The sequence below is a fragment of the Grampus griseus genome (genome assembly GCF_964374135.1).
Source record: "Grampus griseus genome assembly, chromosome: 18".
Taxonomy (NCBI): Eukaryota; Metazoa; Chordata; class Mammalia; order Artiodactyla; family Delphinidae; genus Grampus; species Grampus griseus.
In genome coordinates this window covers 54,387,101-54,407,054 of record NC_139012.1, presented here as the reverse complement: position 1 = coordinate 54,407,054, position 19,954 = coordinate 54,387,101, and the positions used below count along the sequence as shown (strand labels likewise).

At 46.2% G+C, this 19,954-nt stretch overlaps 1 protein-coding gene across 1 annotated transcript in view; it reads left to right on the top strand.

The window, feature by feature from the left end:
* Window positions 1–14,545: 14,545 nt before the first annotated feature.
* The window catches only part of LOC309835902 (protocadherin-8-like), a gene marked incomplete at both ends in the record, with an annotated part of 126,288 nt that continues 120,879 nt past the window's right edge, over window positions 14,546–19,954 (top strand). Inside the window, 1 exon segment of the mRNA XM_082675625.1 lies at window positions 14,546–14,634. Within this exon segment, the coding sequence (XP_082531751.1) occupies window positions 14,546–14,634 (89 nt within the window).

The window sequence follows — 19,954 nt, the reverse complement described above, 5'->3', positions numbered from 1 at the left end:
CTGTGCTCCAGAATGTTCTGGAACAACAAAAGGGTAAATTGTGACACATCAGAAAATGAAAGGCAGGCACGTTTCTGAGGCCTGCTCCCAGCCAGGGGAACAGACCAGCTGGCCTGGCTCCTTCATGAGAGATGCTATTTGAGTTGTCAGTTCAGCTGCCAGGCCTCACATCTGTAGCTTGGGATGTGCCCACTTTTCTCTGAGATCTGCATCCGCTCCTGGAATGCATTCAAAGGGAACAGCCCTTGGAATCAAGGTCCATTGTGGAGAAAGATGGCCTTCACTCTGTCCAGAGGGGAGGCTTCTTCTTGGGTCCCCTCCCTGGACACCTTGGAACAAGGAGTTCCCCTATGAGGATGATTCCCCAGACTTCAGCCCCTCAAGAATATTAAAGAAAGACCTATGGTTTATTTGGGGGCTTCTATGTGTTTTTTCTGGTGCTCAGTGTATGTGGTGGGTGGTGGAGGATGAGGATGGAGTGATGGGGTTTATATGATCAAAGGAACTTCATTCCTGAGCTTCCACCCAGGAAATTTATACTGACCTCCAACTCTCTCTTTTCTTAGTTGGATTCTGCCAGCTTACCTATTGTTGTTTGTTTGTTTTTTTTTTGTTTTCTTTTCTTTTTGGTTGTGGCCTATAATGTTTTCATGTCAGTATTACCAGTGACTTACTCTGACTTTCACCCTGGTGGCTGTTATCAGTCAGAGTTTAGTGCAGAAACAGAAAGAGCCTCTTTTAACTGGGGTGCTGCTAATGCCGTATTAGATAAATCTCATAATCCCAGGGACTTAGCATAAGAGCAGGTTTTTCCTCCCTCACTTTTGGGACCACTGCTTTCACCATTTCATCCTTGGTGATTGTGTCCATAACATCTTCCTCATCTACCATACCACTTTCCCCCCTAACATACCAGTTGCATACCAGTTGCCACTATGATGGGATGGAGCTTCTCTTCCAAGATGACTCCCCTCCAAACAGTGATTCAGGGACCCAGACTCATTTCCTTCCCTCCTGTGTCTCCAGCATCTTCACACATAGCTTCTAAGGTCACTGTGCTTGTCTGCATCAGACCAGCAGAAGGGAGAAGAGTGTGCAAGATCTTAGGTGGAAGTTGTTTTGCTCAGGTCTGAAAGTGGTACCCAGTTGTGATGCATCATGATAGTTCACCATCCATTGACATAGGGCCACGCCCAACTTCAAGGGAGGCTGGGAGATATAGAGCCCAGCTGGGTACATAGGAGAAAAGGAAATGGGTGGCCAGGCTGCCTCACCACTTCAGGTATTGCAAGGAGAAAAGGATTTAGGTGCTTTACAAAATCACTGGAAAGGCTGGAGGCATGACAACCAGAAGCTGCCATTTTAGCATTTAGCTTTGAGGTCACACTCCTACCAACCACACAGAGATCAAGAAACCACATCTACTACCACATCAGCCACAGAAACCACTGGTGTCATCTCCACCCCCCTTCAAACTGGTACCAGACATTACAACATGGAGTCCATTTGCTGCCAACTCTCACCTCTGCTGGGGTCCACTTAACCCCTTGTACTCCTGGAAAGCTTCCACCTTCCAAAGTGGATCTTGTTCACTGACCCTAAAAGAGCCCAGAACTGTATCTACACAGGAGGCTGGGAAATGAAGTTTATTCTTCCTTCCCCTGGGACACAGGGAAGATGATAGAAAAGTTTGGAATTGATGCCAGTGCCAATAGACAGTGTCTGCACAGCAACCTCATTCGGTGACCACTGCCTACACTATTTCTGCTGCTCCCATTTTGTCTCTGGTGACTATTTCTTTCAGCACATCCTTCGTCCCCGGTTATTCATCACTGTTTAAATTTTTTCTTTTTTTATGCTCACACCTAGTGATAGCGTTGCCTGATGCCACCATAATGGGAGAGTTTCCACTCCAGCAGCTCCTCTGAATGAGCTTAAGAAGGGGACCTTTTACAACTTTATAGCTCCTGTGTCAGACTCTATCAGAGACATTGGAACGGTAACCCATGGTGAATCCATCTTGTGGGCCCACCAGTGCCCTAAAAAGGGCTTAGGCTCTTCAGTTCCTTTTCGAGGGTAAGAATAAGAATCTCTTCTATTTGTGGTACCATCCAGAAACTTCCAGAATTTGGGGTAAGACATTTTCCCCTGTTCATCATCCCTGAAGTATTGGCTGATCTTTACCCCCAGCGGACCTAGGGGGTCCTTGGGCTGATGGGCTGCTTTTGGGAGGTGATGCTTTATCCAGACTTCGGAGGTGACAGTGCAAATAGGGATACCCCAGGGCCTTCCGTAGGCTCTGATCTGCTCCTGAAGAGAATCCCGGCAGGTATGAGTATGCAGTTTTCCTTCCAAGGATACCACACAGTTTGTGGATTTTTTCAGAACCATTCTGGGAGGGGCTGTGATCCACAGCCCCCCCGAGACGATCTGCTGTCTGCTGGAGCCAGGGTGGCAGATTTTCTAGCAGGATCTCAGGAGTCAATGACTGAAGGCAGAACTGCCCTGGAGAGGAGGGAGTCTGGCAGCATAAGCTCAGGGAATTTGTTTGGGGAAGAAAGTTTATAATAACAGTGTTCCCGTTTCTGCTGAATAAAACATTTGGAGAGCTTTTCTTCTCCCGGCAGAAAAATCAAATACTCTGGTGGCAATAGAATGGTTGTTCTTTTTAAATGTTGTTTTTAATAAAAATCAGATGGTTGCAGTCATTTGATGGCTACACTGCCTTCCCTCCTGACCCTGGGCATCGTGTGGGAGCACATGGGACCCCATGGCTCGGGGCTAGAGCGTGCGCTCTCATTTAAGCAGATGGGGAAACAGCCATTTGAGCGAATGGGGCATGATCCCGGAGAAGGTACAACCAGCTGCAAACAGACCAGTAAATACGGTTGTTACGCATCTGGTGGGTAGTTCTATAGCGACGCAACTTAATGGTGTTGGTATGTAAACGGCTCTTAGTAGACCCTGGATTCCGTGCACCCAGTTAAGAAGTAGCCTGGAAGCTCTCTCTTGGTGCTCTTCCGCTGTCGTTTGGCTACAGACCCGGCCAGCAGCAGAGCTCAGGTTTGCCTAGCTGTCATCACTGCCTGCAGGGAGAGAAACTTCATTTTTGTCAATAGGAGACAGGAGATTCTGGAGTGGGCCTCGCACCGATGGGGCATCTCAGAGCTGACACTTCCCTTAGCCCTCTCCTGCGTGCGGAAGGATGCCAGCCCGGCACATCATGTGTTCCCAGTATCTGCCTCCGATGAATCCTGAATGGACAAAACTCAGAGCCAGTTAATTCTAGGGATTCAATACTCGTGAGTGCCAGGTTATTCCCCTTAAGCCCTCCAGCAAAGAGAAGAAGAGGAGGTGCTTTTTCATTCTGAATCAACCTCACCTGATCAGAGACCTGGGTAGGCATCTTCCTGCCTCTTATAGGATTCCAAGGACCCGGGCTGCTGAAGGTCACTCCGTGCCTTAGGGATTTGTTCTCAGTTAAAATGCAAATTCTTTGGCAAAGAGAATATGTTCAGAATGGCTTGTTTTATTTACACCTTGCCTGAAAAGTTTGAGTAACGGAGAGCCTGAAGACTTTGAAGGTGGGGCTACGTGTATATGGGGGAATCTCTGACAGTCTACAGGCTGGGAGGAGAGAGAGTGGCAGGAAACACACATTTTACCTACACTTGCTGACCACCTCCCCTTGGGAAAACACCTGCTTTTTTTTTTTTTTATTGATAGTATTAAAAACAACCACCACCACTATGACCACCTTCCAATATGCTCCAGGCTGCACAGAAAAGAGCGGAGATATAGACGCTGCTCGCTGAGAGTTACTATCTGCCTGCACATCTTGTTCTGCTGGGGCTGGTTGGTTTACGCTTGTTGCCCTGCTGTAATTGTGACTAGTGGGCCCCCTTTCACTCTTAGAAGGTTCTAGTGTGAGCAATCATATAGTCACCCTATCTGTAGGTATCTCATGGGAAAATATCATTTGTTTTGTCTCTTTTGTTTAATCTCTTCATTTAAATTTTTTTTTACTTTTTTGGAGGAAGCAGCAAAGAGACACATGCTTCTACTTTCATACAGCAATTAAGTGACAAGCAAAAACATGAGTCGACTGGAAAAAAACCATGGCCAGCCTGAAAGAAATCAGGCTTTACAGCGATGCAGAATGAGGTGGAACTCGGGGTTCCTGGTTGCTCTTTAGGCCCCTGAGGCTCACTCAGCACCAATGCTCATCTTGGTGGCCACAGCGGGGAGCATCAGGGAAACGGCCCTGGTGGGCTGGTCTGCTGATGGCCTGGTGGCCTGAATGGGACTTTTTTGGGTAGAATATGCTGGAGATGTGGCTATGTGGTAGGGGTATCCTGTGACAGAGGTGCGCAAAGTGGAGGTAAGTCACCATCACATCGGCTCCTAGCTCCAGTGGCGAAGTGAAGGCTGGTAATGTGACTTGGCTGCCTCCACTGGGGAGAAGGTTTCTTAAAATTAGGAAAAGATGGGCAGAGCTGGGCTTCTAGGCAGTTTGCTCTGCTAGACTGACCTGTGTTCAATTCCCAGGGTGTTTGGAGATCTGTATACATACATGGGCACACACACACACACACACACACACACACACACTTCCATGCATAGTATCTGCTATATAGCAGGCACTTAACATATGGAAGGGAGGTGATAGTGTATGTGATCTGTTAAAGGAAGCTAATCTGGTTTGGGGGCAATCAAACTTGGGTTCAAACCTTCCCAGCTCCATGATTTACTAGCTGTGTTACCTTGGTCAGATTTCTTAAACTTTCGGCATCTCAGTTTTCTTTTTGAGAATGAACTGACAAAATATTTTCCAGCCCTTAGCTCCAGGTCTAACCCACAGGGTCAGAAAATAAATGGTGTCACCAGCTACTTCTCCTCCTTAGCCCAGCTCTAGTGTTTAAGAAACTTTAGGTTGAATATACAACAAGGACCTACTGTGTAGCACTGGGAACTATATTCAATATCTTGTGAATAAGAATATTCACAATGGAAAAGAATCTGAAATAGAATACATATATATGTGTATATATATGTATATATATACGTGCCTATATATTTCTGAATCACTTTGCTGTACACCTGAAACTAACACAACATTGGAAATCAACTATCTTTCAATTTTTTAAAAAAGAACCTTTAATTTGAGCAGGAGAGGCTCGCAGAAAAGGAAAATGTGCTCTTCTGGTTAAGGGAGGCTGCCCACAGTCAATCCTTTATTTAGTTCCAAATCATCCAACTTCGTATACTGCATAGGGCTTGTGTGTGCCCACCCCTGGCTGGCTCAATGTGTAATAATTGCTGCTGAATGAGGGAATGACATCGGGTAGGGAGCAGGGAGACTGTTTTGTGTAGCAGAGGCCTGCAGCTCAGAGTTCCATCTTGGTGCTTTGAGGTTCCTGCAGATGGCTCCTGTAGAGATTTAACAAGGGTGTTTTTGTCTTAAAGACACTGCCTGCTGCTCTTTCTGTGTTCTCCTGTCCCCAAACATTAAGGATAATAGGATCTGTCCCCCAGAAAATGGCCTGCGCTTGGCCTGTTTCTATTGTGCATCATCTGGGTTTGGCCTTGACTCTTCTGTGTTCTGTGCCCGTGAGCAGAATATCAATTGGTGTGGAGGAGAAGCAAGCCAGGCGCTGCCACCCATTGTGTACAGCGTCAGGGGGAAAATCACGCTACATGCACAGAAAACAACTTCTTTTCTCATTTTATAAATTAACTCAGTGATCCTTGGGATTATGAACCCTCATAGACGGTGCTTAAAAAGGAAAAAAAGAAACCGAAAACAAAGAAATCAGAACGCAGTGCTCTTGGCAGTTCCAGAAAGGAAGCACGGGGTAGGAATGTGATCTGACCATCTTTAGAGCACCCAAGAGTTCTCCGCCTGCCCTGATCTCACTTTTTCTCCTTAGCGTCACCCCACTTTGGCTGCATAAGCACGTCAAGCTTTGGTTAAGGCTTGTAATCTCAGCTGGGGCTGCTAGGATGGGGGGAAGGGAAAGGGGTCCTGCTTTCGAGAGCAGGAAGGTCATGGGAAGGGGTGGATTCCTGTGCCTGGTAGCCTCCCGGCTTTTCAGATATAGGTTTATCCTCTATCCTGATTGGGTCATAGAAATATTGACAATCAGAGCAAGAAATGAACCAAAACATCATCTAAACCAGGGGTCCACAACTTCCCCGCCGCGGACCGATGCCGGTCCGCCGCCCTTAGGAACCTGGCTGCACAGCAGGAGGTTAGCAGCAGGGCGAGCGAGTGAAGCTTCATCTGCTGCTCCCCACCACTCCCCACCGCTCCCCACCGCTCCCCATCGCTCCGCACCGCTCCCCATCGCTCCCCACCGCTCCCCACCGCTCCTCACCACTCCCCATCGCTCCCCATCGCTCCCCATCGCTCTCCACCACTCCCCACCACTCCCCACTGCTCCCCATCGCTCCGCACCGCTCCCCATCGCTCCCCACCGCTCCTCACCACTCCTCACCACTCCCCATCGCTCCCCATCACTCCCCACCACTCCCCACCACTCCCCATCGCCCCGCACCGCTCCCCATCGCTCCTCACCGCTCCTCACCGCTCCCCATCGCTCCCCATCACTCCCCATCGCTCCCCACAGCTCCCCATTGCTCCGCACCTCTCCCCATCGCTCCCCACCGCTCCTCACCGCTCCCCATGGCTCCCCACCACTCCCCATCACTCCCCACCACTCCCCACTGCTCCCCATTGCTCCGCACTGCTCCTCATTGCTCCCCACCGCTCCTCACCGCTCCCCATCGCTCCCCTTTGCTCCCCATCGCTCCCCACTGCTCCCCATCACTCCCCATCGCTCTCCATCATCACTCCCCATCGCTCCCCATCGCTCCCCACCACTCCCCACTGCTCCCCATGGCTCCCCACTGCTCCCCATGGCTCCCCACTGCTCCCCATGGCTCCCCATTGCTCCCCACCTCTCCCCACTGCTCCCCACCGCTCCCCTCCACTCCCCATCGCTCCCCACCACTCCCCATGGCTCCCCATGGCTCCCCACCTCTCCCCACTGCTCCCCACGCTCCCCTTTGCTCCCCATCGCTCTCCATCGCCCCCCACCGCTCCCCATGGCTCCCCATGGCTCCCCACGGCTCCCCATCGCTCCCCACCTCTCCCCACCGCTCCCCATTGCTCCCCATCGCTCCCCACCACTCCCCACCGCTCCCCACTGCTCCCCATTGCTCCCCACCACTCACATTACCTCCTGAACCATCTCCCCAGCTGTGGAAAAATTGTCTTCCATGAAACTTGTCCCTGCGCCAAAAAGGTTGGGGACCACTGATCTAGACCAACTCCTTTGTTCCATAGATAAAGAAATTGAGACCCAGAGAAGGTGAATGACACACCCAAGTCCTCACACAGCTGGTCAGTGTCTGGGCTGGACCCTGGGTCCAGGTAAGCATCCTAGGGCATTGCTTTGACTCTGAAATAAACAGACTTTTAGGTTTCCCAGGGGGAAAATGGGCAGCTCTTTCCCATTTCATTTTATTCAAAAGTAAAAACCACATTCCTATTTGTTCTTAGTCTACTCATAAATGCTAACAAATAGTCCTAGTGTTAAGTACTGAACATAATTTACTGAATTAGCTAATTGTTAACAGCGGAAAGTAATTTTCTTTGACCTTTTATAATCCATGTTCCTCCCACAGAAAAGAAGTTCCAATCATCAGTGTTTTGGTGACACTGGCATAAAAGGTGAATTACTTGGCAGGAAACCAGAGTCCAGTTCCTGAGGGTCATGATTTCCTCTACTCAACACCCTACACTGTCTTATTCAGTAAAATGCAGTGGAAAAAGAAGGACATTTTTAATTAGAAGCATTACACACACCTATATATTTGCTGAGCGTGGAGGAGAGGTAAGTGGTAAATCAGTGTAGGGAGACGGGGGCCAGGGGTCTGACTTTAAGCCTTGCCTCCACCCTTTCTTGGCCGGATAACTTTGAACATAGTCTCTAAGCCTCTGCTTCCTCAGCTGTAATATGGGTTTGATAACTGTGCCTGTTTTATAGAGTTATGAAGATTAAGTGTGTTGGTATATACATAAAGTTCTGGCACATAGTAAGTTTTCAGTAAAGATTATTATTATTGCTGTTGTTAATACATATTTGTAGAAAAATGTGCAAGTTCCTAAAAGTACAAAGAAGGAAGCTGCCTCAGTTTGATCCCTGAGAGTTTGCTTCTCAACGCCCTGTGGAGCATTGTAATGTATGTATAATTTAGTAGGCTGTTTCTTTCATTTAGCACTCTTTTATAAACATCTTCCCTTATTCTTCAAATGCATGATTTTTAATGTCTACACAACGTTTTGTAAATAGACCATAATTTAACTATTTCCCTATTGTTGCAATTTAGTTTGTTTTCCCTATTTTTTTTTTATTTTTATAAACATCCTGGATTGTGAATCTTTGTCTGCACTTTTGATCGTTTACTTAGGAGATATTCTGAGAAGTAAAATTATTGGGTCAAAACATAAACATATGTCAGAATCTTGATCCAAACTCCCAAGTTGCTCTGGAAAAAGAAGCTGTGCTTTACTTCGTAAAACTCATTCTCCAAAGCTGCCCATGTTGACATTTCCCACTGGGCTGATTCTGTGAGAGGGGCAATCAAATACTTAACTAACATCCTTGGTTAATCAAGAGTCAGTTTCCTTCTCCTTCTGCTCCTGGACTGCATATGGGAGTTGGAAATGTCCCCAGCTCGAGGGTCCTTTGGAATCTCCTTTTAGGGAAGCCGTGTGTCCCGGTTTGGAGAGTTACCCAAACCCGAGCTGACCTTGAGACCTCAGCCGATCTAATCCAGTCTTCTGACCAGTGGAATGAATGGCATCCTCCATCATGCCCACCTTTAGAAGCTTTCAGGACAGTCTAGTCCATGGGTCCTTTGCTTAGTCCATTGTTCTTTGGATAATGCCCCTCATTTGCTAGAAAGTCACGGCTTAAGTTTACCCCCCAAATCCTTGACCAGTTTGTTCCCTGTTAAGCAGAGCTCTGCAGGTGCACATCTTCTCTCCACAGGGTGGGTTGTGACCATGTCACAGGTGTGCTTTGCTGCTACATCTCTGGGTCCAGCACAGGGACGGCTTGCCACATGGCTTAAGTATTGCTCAGCTTCTCTTCCTTGGATCCAGCATCATTACCTTTTCTGGGATCAACCTTTCTGTTCTCACTGGCCTTCACCACCCCCCACCCCCATCCAGGGTGCCCATTCTTTGTGCCTCAGGCGCTGCATCCTTACCTAATCAATCTCTCTGCTGCCAACCTCTTCCTCCTTCAATGCGTCCTACCCCCAGTTGCCAGATTAATCTTCCTTAAACATAGTTCCGAGGCTGCCACTCTTCATTGAGGCCCAGATTAAGCACACTCTCAAGGTCATCCATTGTGTAGCCTCTATTTCCTGCTTACCCCATAACACTTTCCAGCCAAACCGCACGGCTCTCCGTTCCTGAATTGACACCATCCTGGTCCAATTCATCATTTCCTCTTGGCTTTTGCTGCCCTTCCTTTTCACATGTCTTTCTCAAAATTTCATCTATTAGTGCCCATCCCAAATACCTTTATCTGAAGCCTGTCTTAACGTCCTTTCACCAGCACGGAAGCTCACCCACCATGAACACTTGTGCACATTACTTCCTTTTTCTCAGTTTCTGTCATAATACAATGATTTCTAAGCCTCCCTTTGTCCCAATCTTGGTAGATAATAGAGATTACCAACCTTTATTATCTACCTCTTATTATCTCATCCTCCCTTTGTCCCAATCTCCATAGATAATAACCTCCCGGAAGGCAGGACAGTGCCTGCTCCCTCTGCCCCTTACAAAACCCCAGAGTGCTTTGTCCATGGGGGACGCTTGTTCTGAGACAGACGTTCTCTGACACAGCCCCCCTCTCATGCTGCCACAGAGTGGGAGTTGCACAGCTGCCTGGATTTATTACTTTTCCCTGGAGAGGCAATTATCACGCTTTATCTTCCCTCTTTGGCTTTAAGCCAGTGGTTCTGCACCTAGTCTCTAATTTTCTTTTTGTTTAAAAGGATATTCTGTCTACTCAGTTAAATGATGATGGCAATGAGAGTTGCTACTATGTGCTAGACACTCTCCTTTACATATAAGATCTTACTTACAAATCTTCATAAAAATCTTATACATTAGCTCTTATTATTCTACTTCATGGATGAGAAAATGGAAGCTTAGAGAGGTTAAAAAACCTGCACTATAAACCCTAAAAACGTAGATCAGAGTTGGAGTCAAAAGCTGAAGCCAGATCTATTGGCCTAAGTCCTTTCTAGTAAGTCCCACGAGAAAAGGATGACTTAAAGTTAGGGAGTGGATGGGAGGCTCTGGCTCAATGTTCCTGAGATCTAACACCCTGAGGCTTTTCGGTGGGGAAGTGCTTACTTCTACTGTGGCTTAGTTATGCTAAGCCCCAGTTTCTCTTGACCAAGTTGCAGGGCTAGGAGAGGAGAGGGAAGTGGAGCAGAGCCCCTCCTTGGGTCCGAGTGCCTTTGGTGAGCAGCACATAATTTATAAGGATCCAAAGATCTTTGACTCTACACATACTCTATGCTTCCTCCAGAAATCTCCAGAGCTTCCAGACCTATCACTGCAACAGTGAGCAAAAGGTACTCTTGACACTAAACTATGGGAAACCTGACCCTGCTACACTCTCCAGGTCATCTGCTTGCTGGGGGGAAGACAGCTGAATGGGCACAGTATATACCAAGATTATGACAATATCAAACTTCTTACTTTAGGCATTAAAACTGGGTATGTTGGGATTATTCAATGCTAAGTTTTAAAGAACTCTAGGAAACAGCATCCTAGCATAGTGCTTGAAATAAAGTAGTTTTAAAAGAAACATTAATTGGATAAGTGAGTAAATGAAGTCAGGAATACACTGTATAGGAATGAATGAATGATACTTACAATCTTGTTTTTTCATGGCAAGCAATAGGGAATAACGGAGAAAACGGTACCTTGCAGTTATTAGTAGTATGACTTTGGGTAACTTTCTCTCTGAGGCTCAGTCTAGTCGTGTGTAAAATTGTGATGCTAATACTGGCTGTCAAGAACTGTGAAAAGTCTAAAACTTTACCCTGCTTTCAGCTAACATGTGAGTCTGCCACAGTTTTAAAGATGCTGGCAGAAGACATGGACTTCTGGGTCAGATACACTGACTTTATTACTCATGGCACAGCAGAACATGAACATCACCATATTTGTAAAAGTTTCCCTTGCAAATGGCTCAGATGGATGCCTGCACGCACAGAGAGCTGTGTTATAAGAAAGAGACCCCAGGCTTAGGGATCCTAAATTTATAATGGGCAGGAAGTATGCCTGCCCTTTCCTCCGGGGCTGCTTGCTATACAAATATCCTTGAGAAGATATTCTGGAACAAAGGGATCTATTGCTTTGCTTGTAAGACGTGCAGAAATGCATGAAACTCAAGAAGAATCATCTCCTAACACAGCTTCTGAGATTTGTTTTTTAATGAGGATCAAATGAACTATCATATTGCATCAGTCAGGATAGTTCAGGTTATGCTGAGCTAACAAATGACTTCCCAAGTTTCAGTGCCTTAAGCCTCCAAAGATGTATTTCTTTTCTTTTTTTAATTGAAGTATAGTTGATTTACAATGTTGTGATAGTTTCTGGTGTGCAGCAAAGTGATTCAGTTACATATATATATATATATTATATATATATATATATATGTTCCTTTTCATATTCTTTTCCATTATGGCTTATTAGAGGACACTGAATATAGTTTTCTGTGCTATACAGTAGGACCTTGTTGCTAATTTTATATATATTAGTTTGTATCTGTTAATCCCAAACTCCTATTTTATCCCTCCCCTACCCCCTTTCCCCTTTGATAATCAGTTTTTTTCCTAAGTCTGTGAGTCTGTTTCTGTTTTATAAATAAGTTCATTTTTGTTGTATTTTAGATTCTGCATATAAGTGATATATGGTATTTGCCTTTCTCTTTCTGACTTACTTCAGTTAGTATGATAATCTCTAGGTCCATCCATGTTGCTGCAATTGGCATTATTTCATTCAAGGAGGTATATCTTGCTACTGTCACCCACTCAGGGAGAATCAGCTGGGAACTCTGTTCCAGGTCATCTTCACTCTGGGTCCCAGGCTGAAGGAGGCTCCATGAAGGAGGCACATTGCCCTGGCAAAGGGAAAGTAAGCGTGAAAATAACAGGCTGGCTCTTAATACTTCATCGAAAGTGACGTGCATTGCCTCTGCTCAAACGTCATTCATCGTCCAAAGAAAGTCACGTGGCTAAACCCAACCTTGAGGGGGAAGGGAAGTGTGCTCAGAAGAAGAGCACGGAATATTTATTTGGTGGGCCACAAGAAATACTGTGATACAAATGCTAAGTCCTTGCACAAGGCCTGGAACATTAAGAATTGTAGCGTCCATCTTTTTTTCCACTCTTGGCGCCATGAGATTGGGCAGGGTCAGAAATGTGCGTCTTTGGTTCAGGGGAAACTCATAGCGGTCAGGCATTCACATTGTTCTCTGGCTATCTGTGGCCGTGGTCAAGAAAATTTGCAGAATTCCCAACATAAAGTTATCTGCACAGCCTTGTAAATCAAGTTAATCAGTACTGATCATTAACATGCATTCAAGTCCACAAATTTGTTGGTCAACATTAAAAAAGAAGGAACATAGGATTTCTCCCAATCCCCAATTATTGCACAGAGATAATAACTAGATTGAGAAAGAGAAGAAAAATGTTGATTTTTTATTCATGATACAATGCAATCACAGATTCAGCAGCTGAAATACTTCTGACTTGAATTGGTGCTCCCCCGATCTGACTAGAAATCATGAAATGTCATAGAATGAAATAAACATTATAGATCATCATGGCCTCCATGCTTTAGAGTTAAAATATGCCAGACAGGTCTTAATTCATTTCTTCAGTAATTAGTCATTGAGACCCTCCTATCTGTTAGGTTCTGTGTTAAGGATCTGAGTACAGAGTGAGGAACAAAATACACACAGTTCGTGACTCCATGGAGCTTAAAGTCTAGAGGGAAAAAAGATCCTAGTAAAAGCTAACCCTTATTCACGGTTTGCTTACTAGGGGCTGAGTGCAGGGCTGTGCAATATGTTAGCATTTCATAAAAGACTCAATAGCTTTGTGGTGGTTTATTACTGTGATAACTCTTTGTGGGAATCACAGCTTTGACCTGGTGTAGTCAAGGCTCAGAAAAGTAATTCTGGGGGCACCAGGGTTGCCAGGACAGAATTCAGGTCTTAGCAGCCCAGGTAATAGATGCATCGACACCTAGATATTTTCACTAACCTGTATCACAAGAACCAGCCTTGTTCATGGGCTGTAGATCCCCCGTCTTCAGGCTGTGCCTTCTTTTAGTTACTATTCTCCATCAATGATGAATGAATCATTCAGAGAACTAATTGCATACCTGTTAGGTGCCAGACATTGTGCACCTACAATTATCTGCAAGGTAAGGAATGACTATCATTACTTTATAGATGAAGAAATTGAGGATGAGAAGGGAAGACTTGTCTTTTATTCCAGGGCTTCACATTGGTAGAGGGAGCCCGGATTCAACCCATCGTGCCTGAGCCAGAACTCCTCCCAGGGGCACAAAGCTGCCCCTTCTAACCGCCAGCGGGCCTGGTCAGTGGATGTGCCCGGACCTATAACCATGGCTCCTGCCAGCCATCCCTAAGTCCCCCTGCAATAATGCTGGGTTATGAAATCCAGGCAGCTCTAGCAGAAACAGACTCATTTGGAGAACACTGTCCTCTCCTCATGGCAGCAGTACAACATGCAGCTTCCACTCACCTGTTCAAATGGACACAACAAACACTGACTGAACATCTTCAAAGTGGCAGGACTCAGAGGTGAACAGGATGAGTCCCTTGTAGCCCTGCTCTCCAAGGGCTCGAAATCAAGAGTGTGAGAGAAACTTTGAACCACAGCAACTATAATGCAAGTAGATTTAACTCAGGGTTATTTCAAATAAAGCCCAACAGGAGGACAAGGAGAGAGAGACACACACAGTCCTACTGGGGGATCTAGGAAGGCTTTGGGGGCAACTGTGATTTGTCAGGGTCTTGAAGGATGTGTAAGATTCAAGTGCTAGCGACGGGGCAGGGAAGGGCGAAGAGGAAAAGAGTGAGTTTGAAGAAGCCAGGTCAGGCAGGCAGAAGAGGGTGCCGTTGCTTCTAGAGAGGGGTAACCTGCAGAAGTTGTTTTTCCAGAACTCGCAAGGTCTGACCCATTTTCCCAGAGTCCCTGGGGAGGAGCAGCTTGTAGGAGGCAGGTGTAGTCGGAAGGGGCTGCCTCAGGGATGAGCAGAGATAAAGGATGTTGTGGACACCTGGAAAGTCTTATCTGAAGGGGAGCCATCTGGTGCTTAGTACCAAGCAAACTTCTTTTTGTTTTCTCCAGGCGTCTGGAGTGTGGTGCCTGGTGAGCCGTCCCCTGGTGCTCTGTAAGGGTGGAGGGGCCCGCGATGGCCCCCGGGCTGGTGAAGGGCTGCATCTCCTGCCTGAAGCCTGACTGGTCCCAGGCCCCACACCTCTGCAGACGGCACCGCCCAGGGTGGGCTGATGACCTGACAGCTGTCTGTTTAGGAGCCCCCTGGGTCTCTACTGCCTCCATGTGCCTGTCCCCTTGCGGGAGAAGCATGGTAGGTTTTTAATCCTGACCATTTACATCTGGGAAAAACAATGCAAATGTTGATCCATCTGGAGAGAGAACGAATCCATATCTTCTGCTACCCGTACCTTTTGTTTTTCATCTCTGGATCTTTAAATATCATTATAAAGCCAGAAGGAACCCCCTGCAAGCCTGTCTCTTACCCTTCAGGAAGTTTTTTTTTTTGCAGTACGCGGGCCTCTCACTGTTGTGGCCTCTCCCGCTGCGGAGCACAGGCTCCGGACGCGCAGGCTCAGAGACCATGGCTCACGGGCCCAGCCGCTCCGCTGCATGTGGGATCTTCCCAGACCAGGGCACGAACCCGTGTCCCCTGCATCATCGGCAGGCGGACTCTCAACCTCTGCGCCACCAGGGAATCCCCAGGCAGCTTTTTAAACATTTCTTTGTCCTCCCTCTTCTGCTCCTCACTAACAGACCTCCTTTCATCTGGATGTGGCACTGCTCTCGAAATAGCTAAACAAAGCCTCACTGCACCCCCATGAGGAAAGAGGCGATCGTAACTCGCTTTCCTCCTGCCTGAGAGGAGACAAGCCATGGAAACTACACAGACTTGGTAAAAGTGCTCCCGCAGCCACCCTAAAACAACAAGAGCGCGGCCACAACGTCTGCCCAAGTGTGCTTTGGCAGGAGTGGACTCACAGATTCAGAAAGAAACTTGGTATATTTCTTCCTAAACAGGCTCCTCCCACTCTGTGCCCTGTTTGGGAAAATGGCCTCAACCAATCCCCCAAGCCTGAAAACTTCAACTGTCCTAGGCTTTAGGGACTTTGCGGATCTCCAGTGCTCATGCGTGTTCTACCTCTTCTCTCGCTCTCTCCAACACGTTAGGGCACCCTGCTTGCCTGGATTACAGCTTGCTCTCCACAGTCCCTGCTCCCACTGTGTTTCCCTCCTAATCCACCCTCCAGGCTGCTCTCGGAGTAATCTTTCTAAAATACACATTTAGTTAGGTCATGCCTCTGCTTAAAACCCCTCTCCATCAGCGTAAGATTTAAACTCCTTAATCTGGCACAGAAGCTCCATGCTCGAGTTTACTAGTCCAACCTCATCTTGCACCTGTGCCACTCCAAACGCTCCCTAACCGGCCATTTAGAACCACTTCCTGTTCCTTGGGCATGCGCATCAAGCCTCTGCGCGTGCTCCGTGCATAACTCTGACCCTCCTATGGAGGAGTTCTACACCGTCAAAGCCCCGTTCAAGAGTGGTCCTCATGACCTTTTTTTTTTTCTTAGATTCCATATATATGTGTTAGCATACCGTATTTGTTTTTCTTTTTCTGACTTACTTCACTCTGTATGACAGACTCTAGGTCCATCCACCTCACTACAAATAGCTCAATTTCCTTCCTTTTTATGGCTGAGTAATATTCCATTGTATATATGTGCCACATCTTCTTTATCCATTCATCTGCCCATGGACACTTAGCTTGCTTCCATGTCCTGGTTGTTGTACATAGAGCTGCAATGAACATTGTGGTACATGACTCTTTTTGAATTATGGTTTTCTCAGGGTATATGCCCAGTAGTGGGATTGCTGGGTCGTATGGCAGTTCTATTTTTAGTTTTTTAAGGAACCTCCATACTGTTCTCCATGCTAACACATATATATGGAATCTAAGAAAAAAAAAAAAAAAGGTCATGAAGAACCTAGGGACAAAACGGGAATAAAGACACAGACCTAGTAGAGAATGGACTTGAGGATATGGGGAGGGGGAAGGGTAAGCTGGGACAAACTGAGAAAGTGGCATGGACATATATACACTACCAAACGTAAAATAGATAGCTAGTGGGAAGCAGCCGCATAGCACAGGGAGATCAGCTCGTTGCTTTATGACCACCTAGAGGGGTGGGATAGGGAGGATGGGAGGGAGGCAGATGCAAGAGAAAGAGATATGGGAACATATGTATATGTATAACTGATTCACTTTGTTATAAAGCAGAAACTAACACACCATTGTAAAGCAATTATACTCCAATAAAGATGTTTAAAAAAAAAAAAAGAGTGGTCCTTGCTCTGAGCACCAAATGGAACCGACCACTTGCTCCTTTGTGGCACGTTATATCTCCACTGGTTTTCTGTTAGAACACATAGTAAGATATCATGCTTATTATTGACGTACTTCCACCTCTGCCCCCAAATGGTCTGTGCGTTCCTTCTCGGCTAGTGCTGTGTCTTGCTCATCTTGGCCTTGCCAGTAACTGGTACCGACCTTGCAAATAGTCATCCAATAAAGTTTGCTGAATGAATAGGATCATAACATCAGTTCATGGGAAAGGGTAAAACTAACAGACGGGGAACCTGAGGCCAAGGACAGTTAAGGAGTTTCCTTAGGCTCATGTTGTTAATTTAAGTAGCAATGCAAAGACTAACACCCAAGTCTTCTGGTTTCTAGGTCATGAGAGCTTTCCGGCCCTTAAAGCCAACAAATATAGCAAGCTGTTTCAGAGGAGATTCTGTATTTCTCTACACGATACAGGTAACATTCATTCAGATATTCAACCAGTATTTTTGAGTGTTTAGCATAAGGCAGGCACTCTGCTAGATATTGAGATTACAGAAGGGCACAGGACAGAAAGATATCCTTTTCCACCAGAAACTTTCTACTGGAAACGGATACAAAAGTGGTTAAATAAGTAAATAAATAAGATATAAGGTGAGCAGGCAGGGGCCAGAGCAGGTAGAGGCTTGGAGGCCATCACAGGGAGCCTAGGTTTTATTCTAAGAGCAGCCATTGGCTTCTTCAAGCAGGGAGTTCGATGACTGTGGGGACGAGGGTGTGGAATAGGGTGGATGCAGGGAGATGAGTTGAGTTATTGCACTGTTCCTGAAGAGATAGGGTAGGGCTTGGATCAGGGTGGTGGGAGCGAAGGCAGGTTGTGGTTAGAATCTTTGGTCTGAAAGAACGGTCATAAGCCATTGTTCTCATGTACCAGCATCGAGTGGATGACTACAGAGGCAGTAAGTTAGGATCCTTGAGTCATCGAGAGATTTCAGCATTTGGTCATTGCCAGCTGCTTCTGTGAACTACCCCAGTATACTTAGGTGAGCAATATTATCAAAGTCCTCTTTCAGGGCTCAGAGTTCTTCTTGTACCTCTTAAGGCCAAGGATGATGGCAATAGGATCCTGGCCATGGACCAGTCTGGCTTTGTGTGTGGCCTCTGACCACACCTTCTGGGGTTTGACATGATGGCCAGGGTGGTGTAGGAAGAGCATGGGTTTCGAAGACGTACTGTGCCTGTTTCAAACTGTGTAACCTTGGGAAAGATTTATAACCTAAGCCTCAACTGTCTGATCTGTCAAATGAGCATTAAGAATTCATATCTCAGAGAGTCAGTGTGAAAATTTAATGACATAAGTAAAATGCTTAGTTGGCCCTCAGTGACTTTTGATTCTTCTCCCCAAAGTCAGTATGTGGGTAAAGTTGAGGTGAAGGAAGGAAGAGTTTTCACATTCTCGGGCACCAGCTGGGGCCCTGGTGGAACTGCACCCACAGAATCGGCATTTCCATATCCCTAAATAGGGGCTCATCTAGTCTTAGGGAAGAAAATTTTTCCTCCTGTTGAAAACTTGAGGAGATATACTATGGGGCACAAAGTAATTCTTTTCACCAGCTAGTGGCTTGCAGTTTCCTCTGTTCCCAGTGAGGATAACCATAGAGGAATAATGACAGCATGATAAAGATGTCCATCTTGAGCCAGTACTGTGGCATCTGGTGTTTTTGATTCTGGACCTGGGAGTTAGGTGGAAAGTACAAGAGGAGACTCCTATGAAGAGCCTTATCTTACTGACTTTCAGAGGAACGTGTGTTTTGAGTTGGTGAGTTTAGAAGGGCATCTCTGTGGCTGGTGTGAGCATCTCTGGCATAAGTTCTTCCTGCAGATCATTCACTTGACACAAGGTGGTCCTCAGAGGAAACCAGAACTTGGAAGGTGGGCTTTAGGCAGGCAGGAAAAGGAATGTTCTAGCTTTCTCCTAGCTCTGGCCTTTTAGATAAGGACTTTGAGGCGTGTAAAGCAGGGATGAGTAAAGCAAGCTGGTTTAACTTGGACAGATTGGTAGTTGATACCTAGAGTACTAAATCTACTCGGCTCTCAGTGAGGAAGAGTTCTGTGGTTGATTGGTGATGTCTGCCATGAGCAGTATAGGGAGAACATGACACATGTGGGCTACAAGTCAACCATCTCTGGTGTAGAAATTCATGAGATCCCTGTAGGATGGCATGGGCTAAATGTGGCCTCCACAACATGGAGGCAGCTGGACTGCCGGGAAGGGAGGCATCCCCATAGGGGCCACTTACTAAAGATGGATAAACTACATGGTGTAAATCAGATGATCTGGCTGCTTGTTACTTTTTGTTGATTTATCTTTTTTGATCCCTAAGCCATTAGTATAATCTCCTAAAAATGCTGTGGCCAGGTCTCTGCTTTATCTCAAGGGGCTGGGGGAGGGTCCATGTTTGGGCTGGAGTACAAAGGGGCAATACTGGCCCCTGAGAACAGTGGGGCAGGCAGTGGACAGAGCCCTCAAATCCCAAGGAGAAGGCCAACCTCAGGGCCCAGCCCTCCCTCCTCCTGTGTGGATTTTTCCTCCTTTGGAAGCTATAGGCGAGATGAATTCTTAATTCTCTGCAGCTAGCGCACCATTCTTCTTTTAGCTTCACCTTTTTCAGAATTTTGCTGAAGACTATTGCCAAGCTAGTTAATCAACCATTTCAATTCTTAATTCCATTAGGAAAAGAAGGGAAAATTACATAGACGGGGAAGGCAACCAAGAAGACTTAAATTGAGTGAACATTTACCAAGTATTTTTATGTATTTTATTTATTTTTTATTCCTTTAAAAAAAAAACACTTTATTGAGGTATGACAGATGTATAAGAGCTGGATATATTTAATGTATACAGACCCGATGAATTTGGGGATAAATATACCTCTATGGTTGTGAAACCATCACAACCATAGAGGCCATAAACATATCCATCGCCTCCCAAAGTTTCCTTTCACATCTGTTTTCATCATCATCATCATCATCATCATTTGTCATAAGAACATTTTTATCCCGCAATTACCCTGTGAGGTAAGTACTATTGTCACCATCTAAACCATGATGAAACTGAGGTTCAGGGAGGTCCAGGAACAGGTCCCAAGTCTCAAGTCCAGCCAAAGGCAAAGCCATGCCCCCAGTACCAGGAGTGCCAGTACC